At 47.1% G+C, this 16,250-nt stretch overlaps 3 protein-coding genes across 4 annotated transcripts in view; 1 reads left to right on the top strand and 2 right to left on the bottom strand.

Annotated features, from left to right (window-relative positions):
- Window positions 1-1,170, bottom strand: part of LOC119457731 (alpha-1,6-mannosyl-glycoprotein 2-beta-N-acetylglucosaminyltransferase) — a 29,841-nt gene extending 28,671 nt beyond the window's left edge. The window contains exon 1 of one of the 2 annotated variants that reach the window (XM_037719379.2): window positions 1,016-1,170. The gene's annotated coding sequence lies outside the window, so the exon portion shown is untranslated. Of the gene's footprint in view, window positions 1-358; window positions 886-1,015 lie in introns of those variants that run through there. The other variant, XM_049670332.1, reaches the window with a different exon arrangement.
- A 304-nt stretch (window positions 1,171-1,474) lies between these two features.
- Window positions 1,475-6,350, top strand: LOC119457729 (WD repeat-containing protein 3). The gene is made up of 3 exons (XM_037719378.2): window positions 1,475-3,615; window positions 4,835-5,347; window positions 5,828-6,350. The coding sequence occupies exons 1-3, from the start codon at window positions 1,609-1,611 to the stop codon at window positions 6,152-6,154; spliced, it is 2,847 nt and encodes a 948-aa protein (XP_037575306.1). The 5' UTR covers window positions 1,475-1,608; the 3' UTR covers window positions 6,155-6,350.
- Window positions 6,351-9,428: 3,078 nt separating this feature from the next.
- LOC119457728 (THO complex subunit 3) lies at window positions 9,429-14,722 on the bottom strand. Its single transcript, XM_037719376.2, has 6 exons — window positions 14,488-14,722; window positions 13,933-14,089; window positions 13,540-13,744; window positions 12,812-12,973; window positions 10,557-10,657; window positions 9,429-9,652 (listed from the first exon to the last, which is right to left on the bottom strand). Exons 1-6 carry the CDS (start codon window positions 14,701-14,703, stop codon window positions 9,498-9,500), a joined length of 996 nt encoding a protein of 331 aa, XP_037575304.1. The 5' UTR covers window positions 14,704-14,722; the 3' UTR covers window positions 9,429-9,497.
- Window positions 14,723-16,250: the final 1,528 nt, after the last annotated feature.

Raw genomic sequence — 16,250 nt, 5'->3', positions numbered from 1 at the left:
GTCAAAAATAACTGACCGCATTAATTGTTTGGGCACCAGAACACGAGGACTAAGAAGCTAAATAAAAGAGGCGTGACCGCGGTCACTTTTGCCATAGCCGACACTTCATGGAGCGTAGAACTAAACGTTTCTCGTATGTAGTACGCGGCAGAGGTAGCGAAAATGATAGCTCGACGAAGGGAACTTGCAAGTGTATTCGTACGTTGGAGAGCTAGCAAACGCGAATTGCACAGCAAGATTGCAAGTATACCCGAAAGCATGTAGCCTCAGTGCCTCTGCAGCTCTTTTGAGCGAAGTAGGGGGGAGATACGAGTTGTTTCAACGTGTGGCGGGCAACAGAAGTCGTTCGTTCTCTGACCTTTGCGTCGAAAAATCTCGGGCTCCGCAAGCGGCACGGAGTGGCGGCACAGAAGCAGTCGGCGCGCGCGGCGCCCGGGGGTGGTGCGCGGGCCACACAGCACGCATTCGTCGCCGTCTCTCGCCGGCCTCTCGCAACACCACACGAAACACCACAGGAAACAGCGACGACGGACCGTCGACTGCCGCGATAAGCTGTGACCGACGTAGCTGTGTCTCCGTTATCTCTCGGACCGTAAGGCAACGGCAGCGCTCTGGGGGGCGCAAGTCACGCCAGGGACCTCCCTAGCACGCACCCAACTAACGGTGCCGCTGAACGCAGCGGCCGGCCTCACGGGGTTGGGAAGGCGCGCGAGGTTATACTTCGGCTAATTCCTCGCCAATCTCCGGAACAAGCGACTCGGAACGGACACCCACGGCCTTGCGCACCTGTCAGCGCAAACGACGCAACGAAAGTCGCTGGGCTGTAACGAAAGCGCGCAAGGATGCATTTATACGGCGGGTTACTATCGCAACTGAGAACAATCAATAGCGTCGCCTTCCACTGCACGACGCGCGACCTCGCAACAGCTGACCGCACGTCGTGTGCATCGCGACGCGGTGCCGAGAAATCTCGGTGGAAATAGCGTATTGGAAAAACAAACGAGGACCGAAATACCATAATTTGTCGGGATCCGGCCGCCGTTCCGCCGCACGCACGGCCGACTTGGCCGCTGCTACCGGAGTCCTTGCGTGATCCTCCCTGCCCCTTTCGCTGTAAGCCTCCCCGCAGCGCACAACGGCGCAACACCAACACAACGTTGACAAAAAACGAAAACAAAACTATCGAAACAACTACCGAAGTTTGCTCCGACATGGACTTCTTATATACCTCCTTTGCGATGTTCATATGCGTCCACTAGGGAGTTTCATGTTTAGGTGTGTTAATCAGCGGCCCTAGTGGTTTAAAATAAATATACAGTATATTTAAAATTTTCAAAATAAAAGATTTATTTAATTGCGCTAGTAACAAGCACTCTCTAACAATCTTTAAAGAATAAGACATATTTTGACCTTGTGATAATTTGTTTTTATATTGTTAGTGCTGCCATCTTTTACCTCGTAGAAAACAAAACGTGAGAGTGGCAAGTTGGCATCATGGCGAGCACATGGCATCCGCGACCGCGAAGCATGGGCGATTGAGCGTTGACCCAGCGGTGTTTGTGTCCGCCGCAGCGTGAGTCCGGCACTTGGCTCTTTTGATTTACCAAGATGCCGCTGACGCACCAGTACTTGCGTTTCACCAGTGGGCCCGTGTTCGGCGTTCTGGCCAGCGCCGAGGCGCGGGTCGCTTTCGTGCGCTACCAAAACACGGCGTCCCGGTACTACGCCGTGACCGCCTGCGAAAACGTGCTTCTCTGGGACACCAAGACCAAGGAGAAGGTGAAGACTTTCTCCGGCCAGAAGCACTCGTCCACGTGCCTCGCCACCAGTCCCGATCACCGGCATGTGGCCGTCGGATACGCCGACGGCGCAGTGCGCATCTTCGACGTGGGCCAGGACCACGGAGAAGCCGCGATCACGTTCCAGGGTCACAAGGCGGCCGTCACCAGCCTCGACTTCGACGAAGGGAGGCTCGCGTCGGCCGGGAAGGACGCGGTGATCATCCTGTGGGACGTCGTCGGCGAGGCCGGCATGTTCAGGCTCAAAGGGCACAAGGGGGTCGTGACGCGGTGCCGCTTCATGCGCCATCGCGGGAACGTGCTCGTGTCCAGCTCCAAGGACACGTTCGTCAAGTTTTGGGACCTGGAGACGCAGCACTGCTTCAAGACGCTCGTCGGCCACCGCGGCGAGGTGTGGGACTTTGTGCTTGTCCGCGGTGACAGCTGGCTCGTGACGGGCAGTGCCGACAGCGAACTGCGAGTTTGGGAGATCGCCGACAAGCAGCAGGGACAGGAGAGTTCGGGTGACGCGGCGGAGGCGAAGAAGAGTCGGCCAGACGCCGCGGAAGACGGCGCAGGGCGTAGCGCCGAGGGCGACGACGAGGAAGAGGCGGAGGACGAGGCGGGTTGCCCGCTGACGTGCACCAAGTTCGGCAGCGTCATGCGGGAAGGCAAAGGCCGGGTGTGCTCCCTAGCCGTGGACCCGTCGGAAAGGGCTATCCTCTGCCACGGCGTCGACTCCTTGGTCGAAGTCTTCAAGTTGAACGACGAGACCGAGGTCAAGAGCAAGCTTCAAAAGCGACAGCGCAAGCTCCGAAAGCGACGCCTCCAGGTGGCCTCCGAGGATCAGCCGGAGGAGGAGCAGGAGCCGCGCGTCGAGGTGACCATTGCCGACACGGTGGAGAGGCTGCAGACGTTCAGGTGCAGCAGCAAGCCTTGCTGCCTCGACATCTTCTCCGCTAGAAACGGTCTGGCAAAGGCTGCAGTCGGTCTCAAGAACAACCAGGTCGAGTTTTACGTCTTCAACATGATGGACAAGAGCGTCACGCCGGTGCTAGCCGAGAGCATCCAACTCGCCGGCCACAGGAGCGACGTGAGGGCGCTGTCGTTCAGTTCCGACAACACGGGTATCTTGTCAGTCAGCGGTGAGACGGTTAAGGTGTGGGGCCGCACCAGTCAGCAGTGCCTGCGAAGCATGGCATGCGACTACGGCCTCTGCTGTTCTTTTTTGCCTGGAGACAGACACTGTGTTGTGGGCACAAAGACGGGCAAGCTCCAGCTCTTCGACATTGGTGCCAAAAGTCTAGTAGAGGAAGTCGCGGCACACGGTGGTCCCGTGTGGTCTCTGGACGTGTACCCGAATCAAAAGGGGCTCGTTTCAGGTAGTGGTGATAAGACTGTCAAGTTCTGGGACTTTGACCTTGTCGACAGAGATGGTGTGCAGGCCTTGACGCTGGTACACGCCAGAACTCTTGAAATGGCAGAAGATGTCCTCTGTGTCCGAGTAACCCCCAACAGCAAACTGCTTGCAGTGTCGCTCATGGACAGCACTGTAAAAGTTTTCTTTATGGACACGCTCAAGTTTTTTCTGTCCTTGTACGGTCATAAGTTTCCTGCGCTCTGCATGGACGTCAGCTATGACAGTGCCATCCTAGCAACTGGTTCAGCCGATCGTAGTGTCAAGATCTGGGGGCTCGACTTTGGGGATTGCCATCGGTCTATCCTTGCACATGACGACAGTGTCATGTGCCTCAGGTTCTTGCCCAAGACGCACATGTTCTTCACGGGAGGCAAGGACTCGACCATCAAGCAATGGGACGCAGACAACTTTCAGAAGGTGGTCACTCTTTCAGAGTCATAGAATAGCGATATATTAGTATATAAGCTATTGAAGTGCCTGCGATATATTTTGTGGCTACGTCTTTTTATGACTATGAGTAATTTCAATATATGTGTGCACTTCACAATTTTCACATAATTATCTGAACTTTGGACAACAGGCTTTCTTTTGCTTCACAGTCTTTAGCCAAACACACATACTCAGTCCCACTAGTGCTGATGATATGCAGGTGAAAGTGAAAGTAGACCATTTTCAAGCTTTTAGATAATTAGCTCGAGTTACCGGTTGCCAGCTAAAGAAAGATTACTCACCATATTAGCAGATGGTTAAGAGTAAAAAGTATTTGAGTGCAGTACAAAATGCTCAAGGCTTAGTGCTCAACTGCTTGCCTACAAGACATTACCAAGTTCTATTTAGGTAGAAAAGTGTTGCTGCTGCTGCTGCTGCTGCTGCTATTGGATTAAAGGATGTGGGACCACAATATAGCTGCGGGCAAACTTGTGGATGTATTTTCTACGTTTGTAAAAATCATTTAGCAATTTTACTTTTATTAATCATCTCCTCGTCTAGTGGACAGTCTCCATAGTTAGTTGCTATGAATATTCCGGGATCAGAAAGTTGTTTATGACCCATACCTTCCAACTCTCCCGTATCTTCTGTATATAGATTTGGGCTCGTTTTACAATTGTTGCACCAAGTTTGCAAAAAGTTAATTCTGTTTGCGGAAAGTTATCACCCGTCAGTCCGCAAACCTTCCGTCGGAAGTTTTCCGATGGTGTAAGGATGCAAGAGGGGTACTTGCTTCAAGCAATTTTCTATGGACAAGTTCCTAAAGCAGTCGCTAAAGAAGTCACTGTGATCTAGAAGCAATGTGTAGCTTGTCAGTATTTGCTGCGCCAAGTTTGTTGCAGCTTGTGTGCTTTAACTTATAAAGGTAAATCAACTTTATAAAATGCGCATGGATCCCTGAAAAGGCATTTTCTCAGAGCAAGCGTGTCAAAAAATGTGCTACCGCACTTCCCCTTTCTGTGTCATGTCATCGAGATTTTACGAATTCTAATATCACAGGTTAGCAAGTGTGTACAAGCTACTTGGCTACTCCAGAATGTATTTAGTGTTCAATATATGGCATCTTTATTAAAGCATGATGTCTACGTCAAACTCGCTACTTTCGTACCTTAATGTGTTGACTACACTGTCACTATTGTGTTTTCAGATTGTCACCCTTGAGGGCCACCAGGCAGAAGTGTGGGCACTGTCCATCAGCCCTGACGGACGGTACGTGGTCACGGCCTCGCACGACCGGTCCCTGCGCCTCTGGCTCAAGACTGAGGAGCCCCTTGTGCTCGAAGAAGAGCGTGAGAACGAGAGGGAGGCCGAGTTTGAGACCAGTGCAAATCTCGAGGAAGCAGTCATCCCGAGGGAAGGTGGCAAGGAAGAGCTGGGCCTGGCTGCCAAGAAGACGACCGAGACGGTCAAGATTGCAGAGCGTCTTTTGGAAGCCATAGACGTCTACAGGGAGCACAAGGCGAAGTTGGAGGAATACGAAGTCCAGCGTAAGGCATCTGCAGAACTCATCGCACCCCCCGCACCACATCCACTGATGACTGTCTACCAGACAACCTGCCCCGAGCGTTACATGCTGGAGACGCTGAGGAGGATACGTTACAGTGAACTGGAAGAGACGCTGCTTGTCCTTCCATTTGGATACGTCATGGACCTTCTGAAGGTTGGTCTGTTATGTAGATTAGAGTGTTGTTACCAAGAACGGTTGGCTCAATAGCACTCGTGCAAGGTGTGAGCTGGGTGTTCAAAGTACATTAGGAGAGTCTATTGTTCCTTGTGACTGAGATGGCAAAATCCAGTGTAGGTACAGTCGCTTGTACATAATGAAAATCAGCTGCTTGTGCAAAGAGCAGCACAAAGGGCTGGTTTTTCTCCTCCATTGTCTCCAGTGTGCTGTCGCCTGTATGCATCATGAGCTAGATCACTGGAAATTAGAATTATGCTTTGTGAGAACGGTGGTTCTGCAAAAACCAGTTGAATTTTAATTAAAGGCATTAGCTATTCTGCAACACTCAAGTTTTGCATAAGCTGTACAAATTTGAGATCTTGGGATGGTTTACCTTGTTGCAGTCACTGACACTAGTATCTTGTTTGTTTGTCTCTGTACCGAACATGCTACCAAGTGTGTCTTTATTCATTCCAGGCACTCTCTGAGCTGCTGAGTCGCGACTGGGAGGCAGAACTGTGCTGTCGCTGCCTCTTTTTCCTGCTCAGAGTGCACAGTGGACAGATCGGGGCTACCTCAGCGCTGGTGTCGACTGTGGATAGGCTGCGGCTTTGCACTCTCAAGCACCTGGACCAAGCCAGAGATGAAATCGGCTTCAACCTGGCCGGGCTCAACTTTCTGCAGCGAGAGATTGATGCGCGGGAAGAAGTAGCGCTCTTTACCGATGCAACGAGAGCATTCAAGGAACGGAAGAAGAAGAAAACGAAAAAGGAGCGAGCTATACTTTCAGTTGTGGCCTCGTGACGAACTCAATGTAATAAATATGATGGTGGCTAGTTATAAATTCCCGTATACACTTGTGCGTATGAACTACGAGGTGAAAGAAGCAAATCGGTGTTTTCAGAACCAGCGGTTGCATTGTGCGCAGCAGTCATGTCATGTTAAGCTGTCAGGACACGCAGTTGTATCTGCTTACATGTGGATATCGAAATATAAAGAAATAAGTGTGGAAGGTATTGCAGAACTGGTGGAAATGCACATCATTGATGGGACTGGTGTTTCAAGTTAATCGTTTTCTGCCATATAGATGCATATTGTTAATAAACTCATTGGCCCAGGCAGCAAACACAAACTTTCCTCTGAGAAGACTTTGCAGTTCTGAAGGTAGCAGCGTCTCTTCAAGCAAGCCCACTGCAGAAGAACATTAAGAACTTGTCTAACACTTTTACTGTGACGAGAAAAGTCCAGTGCTTAAAAGGGCAGTTGAGCATAGACAACTCCGCTTGTTCAAAAGTCTTGCCACAAAGGGTGCAGGCTACCACTCGATGCACGGGGGCAAGCAACATAGTTCATCATCAGGTGATGGCTATAGTACTACTGTGACTGGGTGTTCAGTTAGCAGGTTGGTTGCGCAAATAAAGCCGGAAAGCGTGCTGTGCCATGCACTAAAAGATGTGTAATGCAGTGCACAGTTGTGAATCCAACTAAACAGGCAATACACCTCTTTCAACACCTTGAAGCAATGTAAACACATTGGCCAATAGAGTTACGAGCCATAGCTGGAACAGATATACTATACTCGCGGATAACTTTCTGTGGCAATGAAGGGAAAGCTATGGGCACATGGCAGCTGCACATGTGTTACCGCGCCAAGTAGTCTGGCAGCGTTTGAGAGTGCTTTTGGTTGCTGCGAACAGACGCTGAATCGACGCAGCTTCCACGTGCAACGGTTTCGCGTTTGTTCAGACGCGGAAGAGAAAAGCCGCAAAATAAGCAAGCTTTTACACTCAGTGGTGTGTTCTGTCTTATTTAATTGTTGCTAATAAAGCGTTTGTTTTCTCTGCCACAGCCTACACTAAAGTGGATTTAAACGCGGGACTCTTTTCAAAAGCGCTCTCACTTGAGCGCGCTTTGCTTTCATAGCTTTCCCTTCGTTGCCACAGAAAGTTGTCCGCGAGTACAAGTGGCCCAAAACAATTTACTATGAGTGTGAGTGACTGTCAGAGTTAAATAGTGCAGAAAAGTATCATGGAGAGACATGTCAATTACCTTTAGTGGCCTCGGTCAGTGTCAGTGGGACGCTGGATATCAAACACAGGCGCTTTCGGCTATTCACACTATCAATGTCCCCTGATGGGGCATTTTTGGCATAAACAGCCCACTCCAAGTAGTCAGAAATTGCCTGAACGCCTCATTTGAATTAGGCGGCTTCAAAATGCATTGAAGGAATAGCTAAATCGTGACATTTGTTGCGACTGCTTGTATATGTGAAGTCAATGCAAAGCACTCAACGATGCCTCAACTATAGTAACAGCGATACGATGAAACAGACAATGAAATGAGTGTAGGGAAAATTATGTTCCAACCAAACGTTAAAAAATAACGATGTTTAAAGGGAAATGAAAGGATGAAGAGATAACTTGCCACATGTGGGAGCCAAAACCACATTACGCATGCAGTGCTTTAACAATTAAGCTACTGTTACCTCCTTCCATGCCATGGACCAGCTGGGTTCATCCACGTGTTTCTTATAAAAACAGCCAAGGACGAGCTCGGCTCGTACTTTTCAATTCTTAGCAATATGAGTGCTTTGTCGTGCTTCTCATAAGTGGCAGCACACAATCCACGGGGCAGCACAAGCAGGAGGGAGTTAATTCTTTATAAGTAATACCGGTGTCACACGTACACTTCTGATCGCGATTGGGGCCGATCTGGATCATGTGTTGCTACACGGTCATCTGCGATCTGATCTTGGAGGATCCGGAAGTGGACAAACACAATCCGTGAATTGTGATCGCAGATTGACGTCTGTGCCTTTTAGCGCAGTTTTCTGAAAATGCTAACTAAAACTGAAGGCAGCTCAATAAAAAAGTTTAGAAACCTTTTTATTGGCAATAGTAAGCTGTAAAATTGAAATATTGTCCAAATTTAACCATATATTGCAAATCTGAATTTGTAGCCAAGGCATTATGCAGTTCCGAGAGTTGCCAACGATCAGCAGATGATAACTCAATCCGGATCATTGGACTGTGTAGCAGCGACCATTGTTGATTGCGATCAAGAAATCCAATCCAGATCGGCCCCTATCACAATCAGAAGTGTGTGTGTGACACCGGTATAAATCATGTTGGCAACTGGGGTCTTTAAAAATCATTTGGCCATTTTTGATCAGAACTTGGGTTAAGTGTGGCACTGCAGGGGCTAAGTAGGTGGAAGTGTGTTGTGCGGTCTGGTGCTATTCCTCTTCCGAGTTAAGAACTCGTTACACGGAAAGGATAATCCCAACTGAATACACTGAATGTGGCAAGGTTCTGAAAAGAATTGAAAAGCAGTGCTGACATGAAAAACTGAGTCAAAGAACAATGATTGGTTTTTACAAGTAATGCCTGTAATTCTAACTTGGATTTCACATAGTCAGAGTTTTAGACCACTTGTCTGTTAGTTGGCATGTACTGTATCAATCACAACACATTCTCTTTTCTGAAAAAAAAAAAATTTCTTCGTTGCTTTGCCACTCGTGAGACCAAATTGTATTAGGTGGCATGCGGAAGTACAGTTGAATCTCGATATAGCGAAGCAAATTAATATATATTTTTTTGCTAACATCAGTGAGTAACAGAAGTATGCTTATAATGAAGGTATACTCGTGTCGAATGTGACTTTGTTATAACCAGGTGTGACTGTATCCTCTGCATCTTTCAAACTGAGGGCGGACACATTAGGTACCAAGAAATTTTTTTCTTTCCCGGATCCCATGTGTTCAAAACTTTCGCAGTAGTGGGTACATTGAAGATTGTCGAGTGTAAATTTAAATATGACTGCTGTAGAAGTGAGTCATCACTTTACTCAGTCCTTATATTCAAATTTGTGTCTGTTGATCTTTGCTTTCCAACCAGAGCACGATTGCGAATGTCGATTATCTATTTTGTCAAAGCCTCGGTGTGGCAGTTGCCATTGGTGCTTAAAAAAAAACGCTCTGTAAATCCCAGCTAAAGATGACAAGTGTAAAACAATGGCAGCTGAACATGTGCATAAAAGCAATTCACAAGATTCGCATGCATGTATTAAGACTACTTGCTTTTTTGGATGAGTGAATATTTTATTTATGTACAAAGCACGTACCAAATGAGACAGAGTTGGTGACTGTTCACGACGAACTTGGCCAGCCGAATACTTTCACCGTTCCTGCATCTTGGTCCCGTTCCCCTTTGTCGTCGCCGGCAAATGCCAGTAGGTGGCGCTTGGGGTGCCACGCTATCGTGAAGGTGGGCGACTCGCACGGAACCTCAAATATTTTTTCACCTGCAAACACAAGATGTCAGCTGGAGTTGCATGCACTAGTGCAAGGCCCAGTTCTGAGTGCCAATTTCAACAAGGCATGTGCGGCCGGCCACAAATGTTTACGGGATATGGGATTTCAAAAAAAAAAGAAACTGAATTCCCACAAAGCCTGGACACGTAACCCTAAATTCAACATATTAAATCTGTACTGCTTTTTGTGACCTGCACTTTTTGTGACTTGTGCATTCCTCATTTTTTTACACACTTTGTATGTCACTGTGCCTTCCACAGTGCAACAGAATGATAAAGTGCATCAAATATCGAATACCTTTTGAATAGGGACCAGAAGTTTTCGCCATTATTCTAAAATTATCTTTCCATCCTAGTATGACCACAATGCTAGCACGTTTCTGTCATTATACATTGCACATTATGAAGCGTTGTTTATTAAAAGCACAAATTGAACATTAGGAGCAAATGAGCAGTTTATTCACATACTTCGGACTCATCGGTGGGTGCGAATGATGGTGGTTTAGCAAAAAAAAGTCTGACTGCCTGAGCAATGTATAGCTTGCTCCACTACGTAGCTTCTCGTGTTTTATGTCTGTTATGGCCGCCGGGATTACACTAGTTATTCTTTTGCTCCAATTTTATGCTTAACTGCGCACAGTTGGCAATTTGAAATATTTGAAACCTATTTGAATACTATTCGTATTTACAAAAAGTAATAAAAAGTGATTATTTGATTAGACGACCGAATTGAATAGTGCAATAGTCGATTCATAATTCCAGCACTTCAGATATTCGCAAACCCCTAGAATTACCCCTTGGTACAAAACTGACTTCAGTTCTAGTAGATGCGCATGCGCAAACTCAAGCAAAACATTAAGCATGTTTCACTGCTGCTGGAAGCATGAATACTCACCAGTTTCCACATCGGCAATGTCAATAAGCAGGTCCTCCGATGCAGATGCCAGCATTTTCCCATCATGGCTGAAGCTGATGGTTCGCACTGGCCACTCCAACCTGATGCAAACAGAACAGCAAGAATAAAAAGAAAGAAACCATGCTACATATAATAATTCTACAGTGGCAGAATCAATTCACAAATCAGAAGCTTCTAGGGCTTTTTTATTTTGTCTGTTTCTCGGGTACACAAAAAGTAAAAATCTTGTGCCACTTCATTTTCTTAAGCTCATTGATACACGCTGCCGTATCAATGCAAGAATTAATTTAGGTTATGAAAGAGAAAGTCGGCGATTGAGAGTAGCACAAAGGTTAGTACAACTCTCAGGTGCATGCCCAACTTTCCTGTTTAGGAAAATTCCTACACTGTGTCAAATTTTGTGAACGTATTTGGTTTATCAAAGTTGCAGTGCTTCAAGTTTTCAAGTGTTTCATGCTTGCCCTGGCATTTGCTAGCCTTCTGGTTAGGTCAGTTGCTAGGAAGACTGACCCAAAAACATCACCGGTTCCTGCTTCAACCTTTTTTGTAATTTATGAGATTTAACGTCCCAAGGCAACAGAGGGGCTGGGAGGGATGCCATAGAGGAGGGCTCCAGATTCATTTAAACTAGTACTGGTGAGTGTTGTTTAAGATACACTTAAAGCACACTATACAAGCATTCTTGTGTAGCACGCTTCCACTCAAATGTATTCGGCCTCCACTCAAATGCAGCCACTGTGGCTGGGAATTGAACCCACAACCTCGCGATCAGCGGCAGAACACCATCGCCACTGGGTCACTGCTCATATAGGTAGGTTTCGTTTGCACCTTCACACCACCCTTGGGTGGTTATCAACATTAAAGCCCTCCAAGGATGTTTCCATTGACAAAGTTATGTACCGCCAACCTACCCTCTTCCTCACACCCTTAGCTTACAGTGTGAAGCAGAATGTATGTCATCTCAGCTTGTGGTTCCAAGCAGAAGGGATGCCATAGAAGTGAGAGTCTACAGCAGCACTAAAGACGGAAATTCAGGAAGCGGGAATTGCTTAAACGGAACTGGTCTGAACCATTCGGAAGATTCAGACGGCTTTCGGTGACGATGCTATGAGCAGCACATAGATTTTAAGGAGTGGTACAACCGGTTTAAAGACGGCCGCACAACAGTGGAGAGCGAGCCACGCTCCAGTCGGCCATCAACATGCCGAAATGACCAGGTCATTGTCGAAGCGAACGCTGTGGTGATGCGGGACTGTCGTGTGACTATCCGAGAAATTGCGGAAGAGGTGGGCATCAGCACTTTTTCTGCACATTCCATTATGACCGAAGATTTGGCTATGTCTTCATGGCCAAATCTTTGGTCATAATTGCGCCAAAATTCGTGCTGAAGCTGCTCACAGGTGGAGCAAAAGCAACTTCGAGGTGTTGAAGTCTCACAGGACATGCTGGATTCCACAAACGGTGACCCCGACTTCATGAACACCATAATCACTGGTGACAAGTCTTGGGTGTACGGGTACGACCCGGAAACCAAATCCCAGTCATCACAGTGAAAGCATTCCATGTCACTAAGACCAAAGAAGGCCCGCCAAGTGCGCAGCAACGTCAAAGTGATACTGACTGCTTTCTTTGACTCCCGCGGTGTGGTACACCACGAGTACGCACCACAGGGTCAAACAATCACCAATGAGTACTACAGGGATGTCCTACGTCGCCTACGTGATGCTGTGCGGCGCAAGAGACCGGAGTTGTGGTCAACAGGAAATTGGCACATCCATCACTGACAATGCTCCTGCACATTCCTCGCACTTGATTCAGACTTTGTTGGCGAAAAACCAGACTCCTGTAGTTCAACAGGCTCCTTACTCTCCTGATATGGCCCCCTGCGACTTCTGGCTGTTTGCCAAAATCGAGAGGCCATTGAAAGGAGTGCGATTTCAGACAAGAGAGGATATTAGTGGCTGCAACAACAGCTGAGCTAAGCTCCATTCCGAAAGAGGCCTTCTCGGAATACTTCCAACAATGGCAGCACCGCTGGGAGAAGTGTGTGGAGTCCCAAGGAGACTACCTTGAGGGTGATTAGGCTTCCAACGCTCCAGTTATGCCAGTTTTTTTTTTTTCTTCGGCCAAAGGTCGGATACTTTTCTAACAGACCTCGTACATTCTTTTTTTCATGAACTCCTACTCCCTCGCCTCTTGCAATCATCCCAATGCGAAAAGCTGTGCACACATACCGCGAGAATGTCCTAAGGCAGGCCAGCTCTTGGACATCCCAAAGGCTGACCAGGGCGTCCACACTGCCCGTGGCAAAGTACTTGCCCGTCGGATCAAACTCGATGCAGATGCAGTTGGCTGGATGGGCATTTAACACAGTCTGCAGTTGCAAGTCGGGGTAGCTGCGCACATGAGGCCACAGTGAAATAAGCAACAGCACCTGGTTTGCAAACACTTTTCCATACAAACCGAACAGAAAATGGACACCAAATGTACTTATGGCCAATCATGAATTTTTTAGTATGTTTCAGATAGCCTTTCTCAAGCATTTTTAACAGATTTACAATTATTATCAGTGGCTTGCGAGTGTTTAGCTGCATTTATGAAAAGAAAAGGTAGCGGAGCACTGGTAATGACATTTTTGCCAGATAACGTGATGAAATATCAACGTTACCTGCTAATTATTAGCACAGAGGGGCATAAAAACAAGTGCATAGGGTAGTTCAAGGCACCTAATTAAAATAACAGAAATGAGAATATCAAGTTACTTTCATATGATAAAATGAGTTGCATATACAGACCTCAATAGCTCAAACATGTGAAATTGGTGACCTGCCATGTTAAAGATACACACATATCATGCTTTCTGCAATTGAATTTCGAGGCTAAAAAAATAAAATGCGAGTTTTGCATCTACTGCACACTGCATGTAAACACTTTGACAAAGGCAACTTCACCCAGGGCTCACCTAAGTATGTGGATGCAACCTTGGCCACTGGTGAGGAAGAAATGCGTGTTGGTGTTGTTCCAGGCGATCTCATTCACCTCAAACTTGAATTGCTGGTCTGTGCGGACCTTGTGTGATCGGACGTCAATAAAGGACACCAGATCTTCCTTGTTTCCCACAGCAATTGTTTGTCCATCAGGCGACCAGCAGATGTTAATGTTCTCGCCTAAAAGGAAGAAAAAAAAATTCACAGCCAATTGAGAAAGAATGCAAAGCAATGGCTATCGACAATGTCAAAGCGTGGTTTGGGTTACACCAGGAAGAGATGCGCCTCTGTATTTTCACATGCAGTCAGCTGCGCTCAAGACGAAACTACTTTAAATGGCGCACGCTAAAGTTTCAGACATAGCCCACCTTTTGTGCCGACGACTGCTATCGATTTCTGCGTCCGTGCGTCCCACAACCGGACAGTTTTGTCCAAACTTGCCGTCGCCAATTGGTCAGGGTTTGAACGGTGCCAGCACAACTGGTCGACGCTGTCTCCGTGACCCTTGAAGACATGATCCTTCGCCTAAAGAAACACGCACAAAAAGAGACACGTTACTTTCTTCTTTGACAATTAGAGTATGCATAAGCAGCAGCACTTGCTCTTCAGCTGCACGTACAGAATGCCAGCTGCGCTAATTAAACGAGCACTTTTGACTCCACTGGCTGCAAACGGCGTCATACACTCCAGCCATGAGGCGTACTGTCAACATAATACTGAATGCAAAATGAGCATTTGCGTTTCACCGGTCCCATCACACGAACTTTTGCATATCAAACATTGACACTACAAGGAAGATTGACAGGTCTATGAACGCTTAATCTAGCGGGATTGCATGTCATAAAGGCATGCCGACCTGCCACTAACAGTTATTTTGTGACATAGTGAGATGACTCGCTCTTGGAACGCCGCCGTTCACTTGCCATGCGATCCTTGTCCAAGACGAAGATGCTGACGGTTTTGTCGAAGCTTCCGCAAGCCAGGCGACGTCCATCGCAACTCCAATTGACGGAGTGAACTTTGAACGAGTGGGCCTGGTAATCCTTGACACGGCTATTAGCCTGGAAGAATGTGGTAAGTTCTTGAACGTGGCTCGATTGCTGCTGGTTCCAGCTTCTATTCGGCGCCATGACGCTCATCAAACGCTATCAGCATCAAGAGCGCGAGCCATTCTTGATCCATGACATAAACGCATATATTCTGGACAATGACTGTTGCATATATAACTGCTGATTGGTATGAATTTTAATTTAAGTGGTAAAAAGTTACTAACTACGCACAAGCACGAATAAAATATGAGGTCCGCCTAAACGTGCAACCAAAACCGAAACAACTGTATGTTCCGTTTAATTTATTTTCGTTACGCGCGACTTTCAAGTTCAACAGGAATCCTGCACATTTTTTTCGCAGGTTCCCACTGCACAGTTCCAAGCTTCAGAACTTCAGAAGTGCAGCCGCAGCCTGACACTAGGGCCTTGCGGAAATTAATGCAAAAGTTCCAATGTGGAGCAGGTCTTCTACAACTGCGTTCGCAATTCGCGCCTTTTGTTAGCTGGCGTTGTCCAGCGCTTTTCCTTCCTTTCTTTTTTTTTTCTTTTTCAGTTTCACGATTGCCGTGCCATAAGGAAAACAATAGACAGTGGCTTTTTGCCAGCACTCCGACAGCGCAAGCGCGTAAGCTGGTGAGACGAGGCAAGAAACTTGACAAGTCGACTCCCGTTAATTCGATCTCGGTTAATTCGACCTTTCGCTTAATTCGAATGCACTGGAAAGTCCAGGCGAGAAACCATACATTGCTATTGAAGGAAAACTCGCTAAGTTGAGACGCGAAAGCATGTCGTTTTGGTTAATTCGACTCCTGCCACATGTCCCCTCGTGCATGCAGCGGTTACTAAAAGTTTGAAAGCACAATAAATTCAGCAGACAGCAATACTGGTCCCCTACGGGACGAGAGTGATTGCAGTAACCTGTCTTATAGATAATAGAGATGATGATGACTTGCACCGTGCCCTGGGCAATGTCTCATTCGACGATTTTGTCAGCATCAACGGTAGTGTTGAGGTCTGTGGGCCAGCGACCGACGATGACGACATATGTATAGGTATCGTAATACCGTATTAAAGTGGTTTGTCGCTGACAAAAGACTACTTCAAGCAATAAAAAAGGTTTTGTTGTTTGTTAATTCTACCTTTTGGATAAATCTACCTAAGCTTATAGTCCCTCAAGGTTGACTTAATAGGAGTCGACTATACCTTGAAGACGCGATAAAAAACTACTTTGACTTCTAGTTCAAGCGCATTTTCCACCTGTCTTTGGACACACTTGATGTCCACACATGAAAACTGGTTCCTCTTGTGAACATGGGTGCCGTCGTTGGTGATCAACGGCACATTCTGTCAGTAAACCATTCAGGAGCACGCTAATATTTCTTGTATCATCATCTGCTGCCATGTTGCTGGAGAAATAGTTTGCTGCTTCTTCACTGCACGTCATCGGCGCCGCCAATCCCAGCTGTGCAGAAAGTTCAGGAACTGGGTCTGAGCTTTACCTGAACTTATTTACACCAACGGTGCTGTGCAGATGGAGCCACACTTGCACCGCTAAAATGAACAGTGGAGTGCAGCACTGCCTGTCTGAACTAGTTCACGAAGTGCAGGCGAATAGAACGAGCAGACGTGTTGTTGGG

Source organism: Dermacentor silvarum, chromosome 7 (genome assembly GCF_013339745.2).
Source record: "Dermacentor silvarum isolate Dsil-2018 chromosome 7, BIME_Dsil_1.4, whole genome shotgun sequence".
In the NCBI taxonomy this organism is placed as follows: domain Eukaryota; kingdom Metazoa; phylum Arthropoda; class Arachnida; order Ixodida; family Ixodidae; genus Dermacentor; species Dermacentor silvarum.
This window is presented reverse-complemented; position numbering and strand designations above follow the sequence as displayed.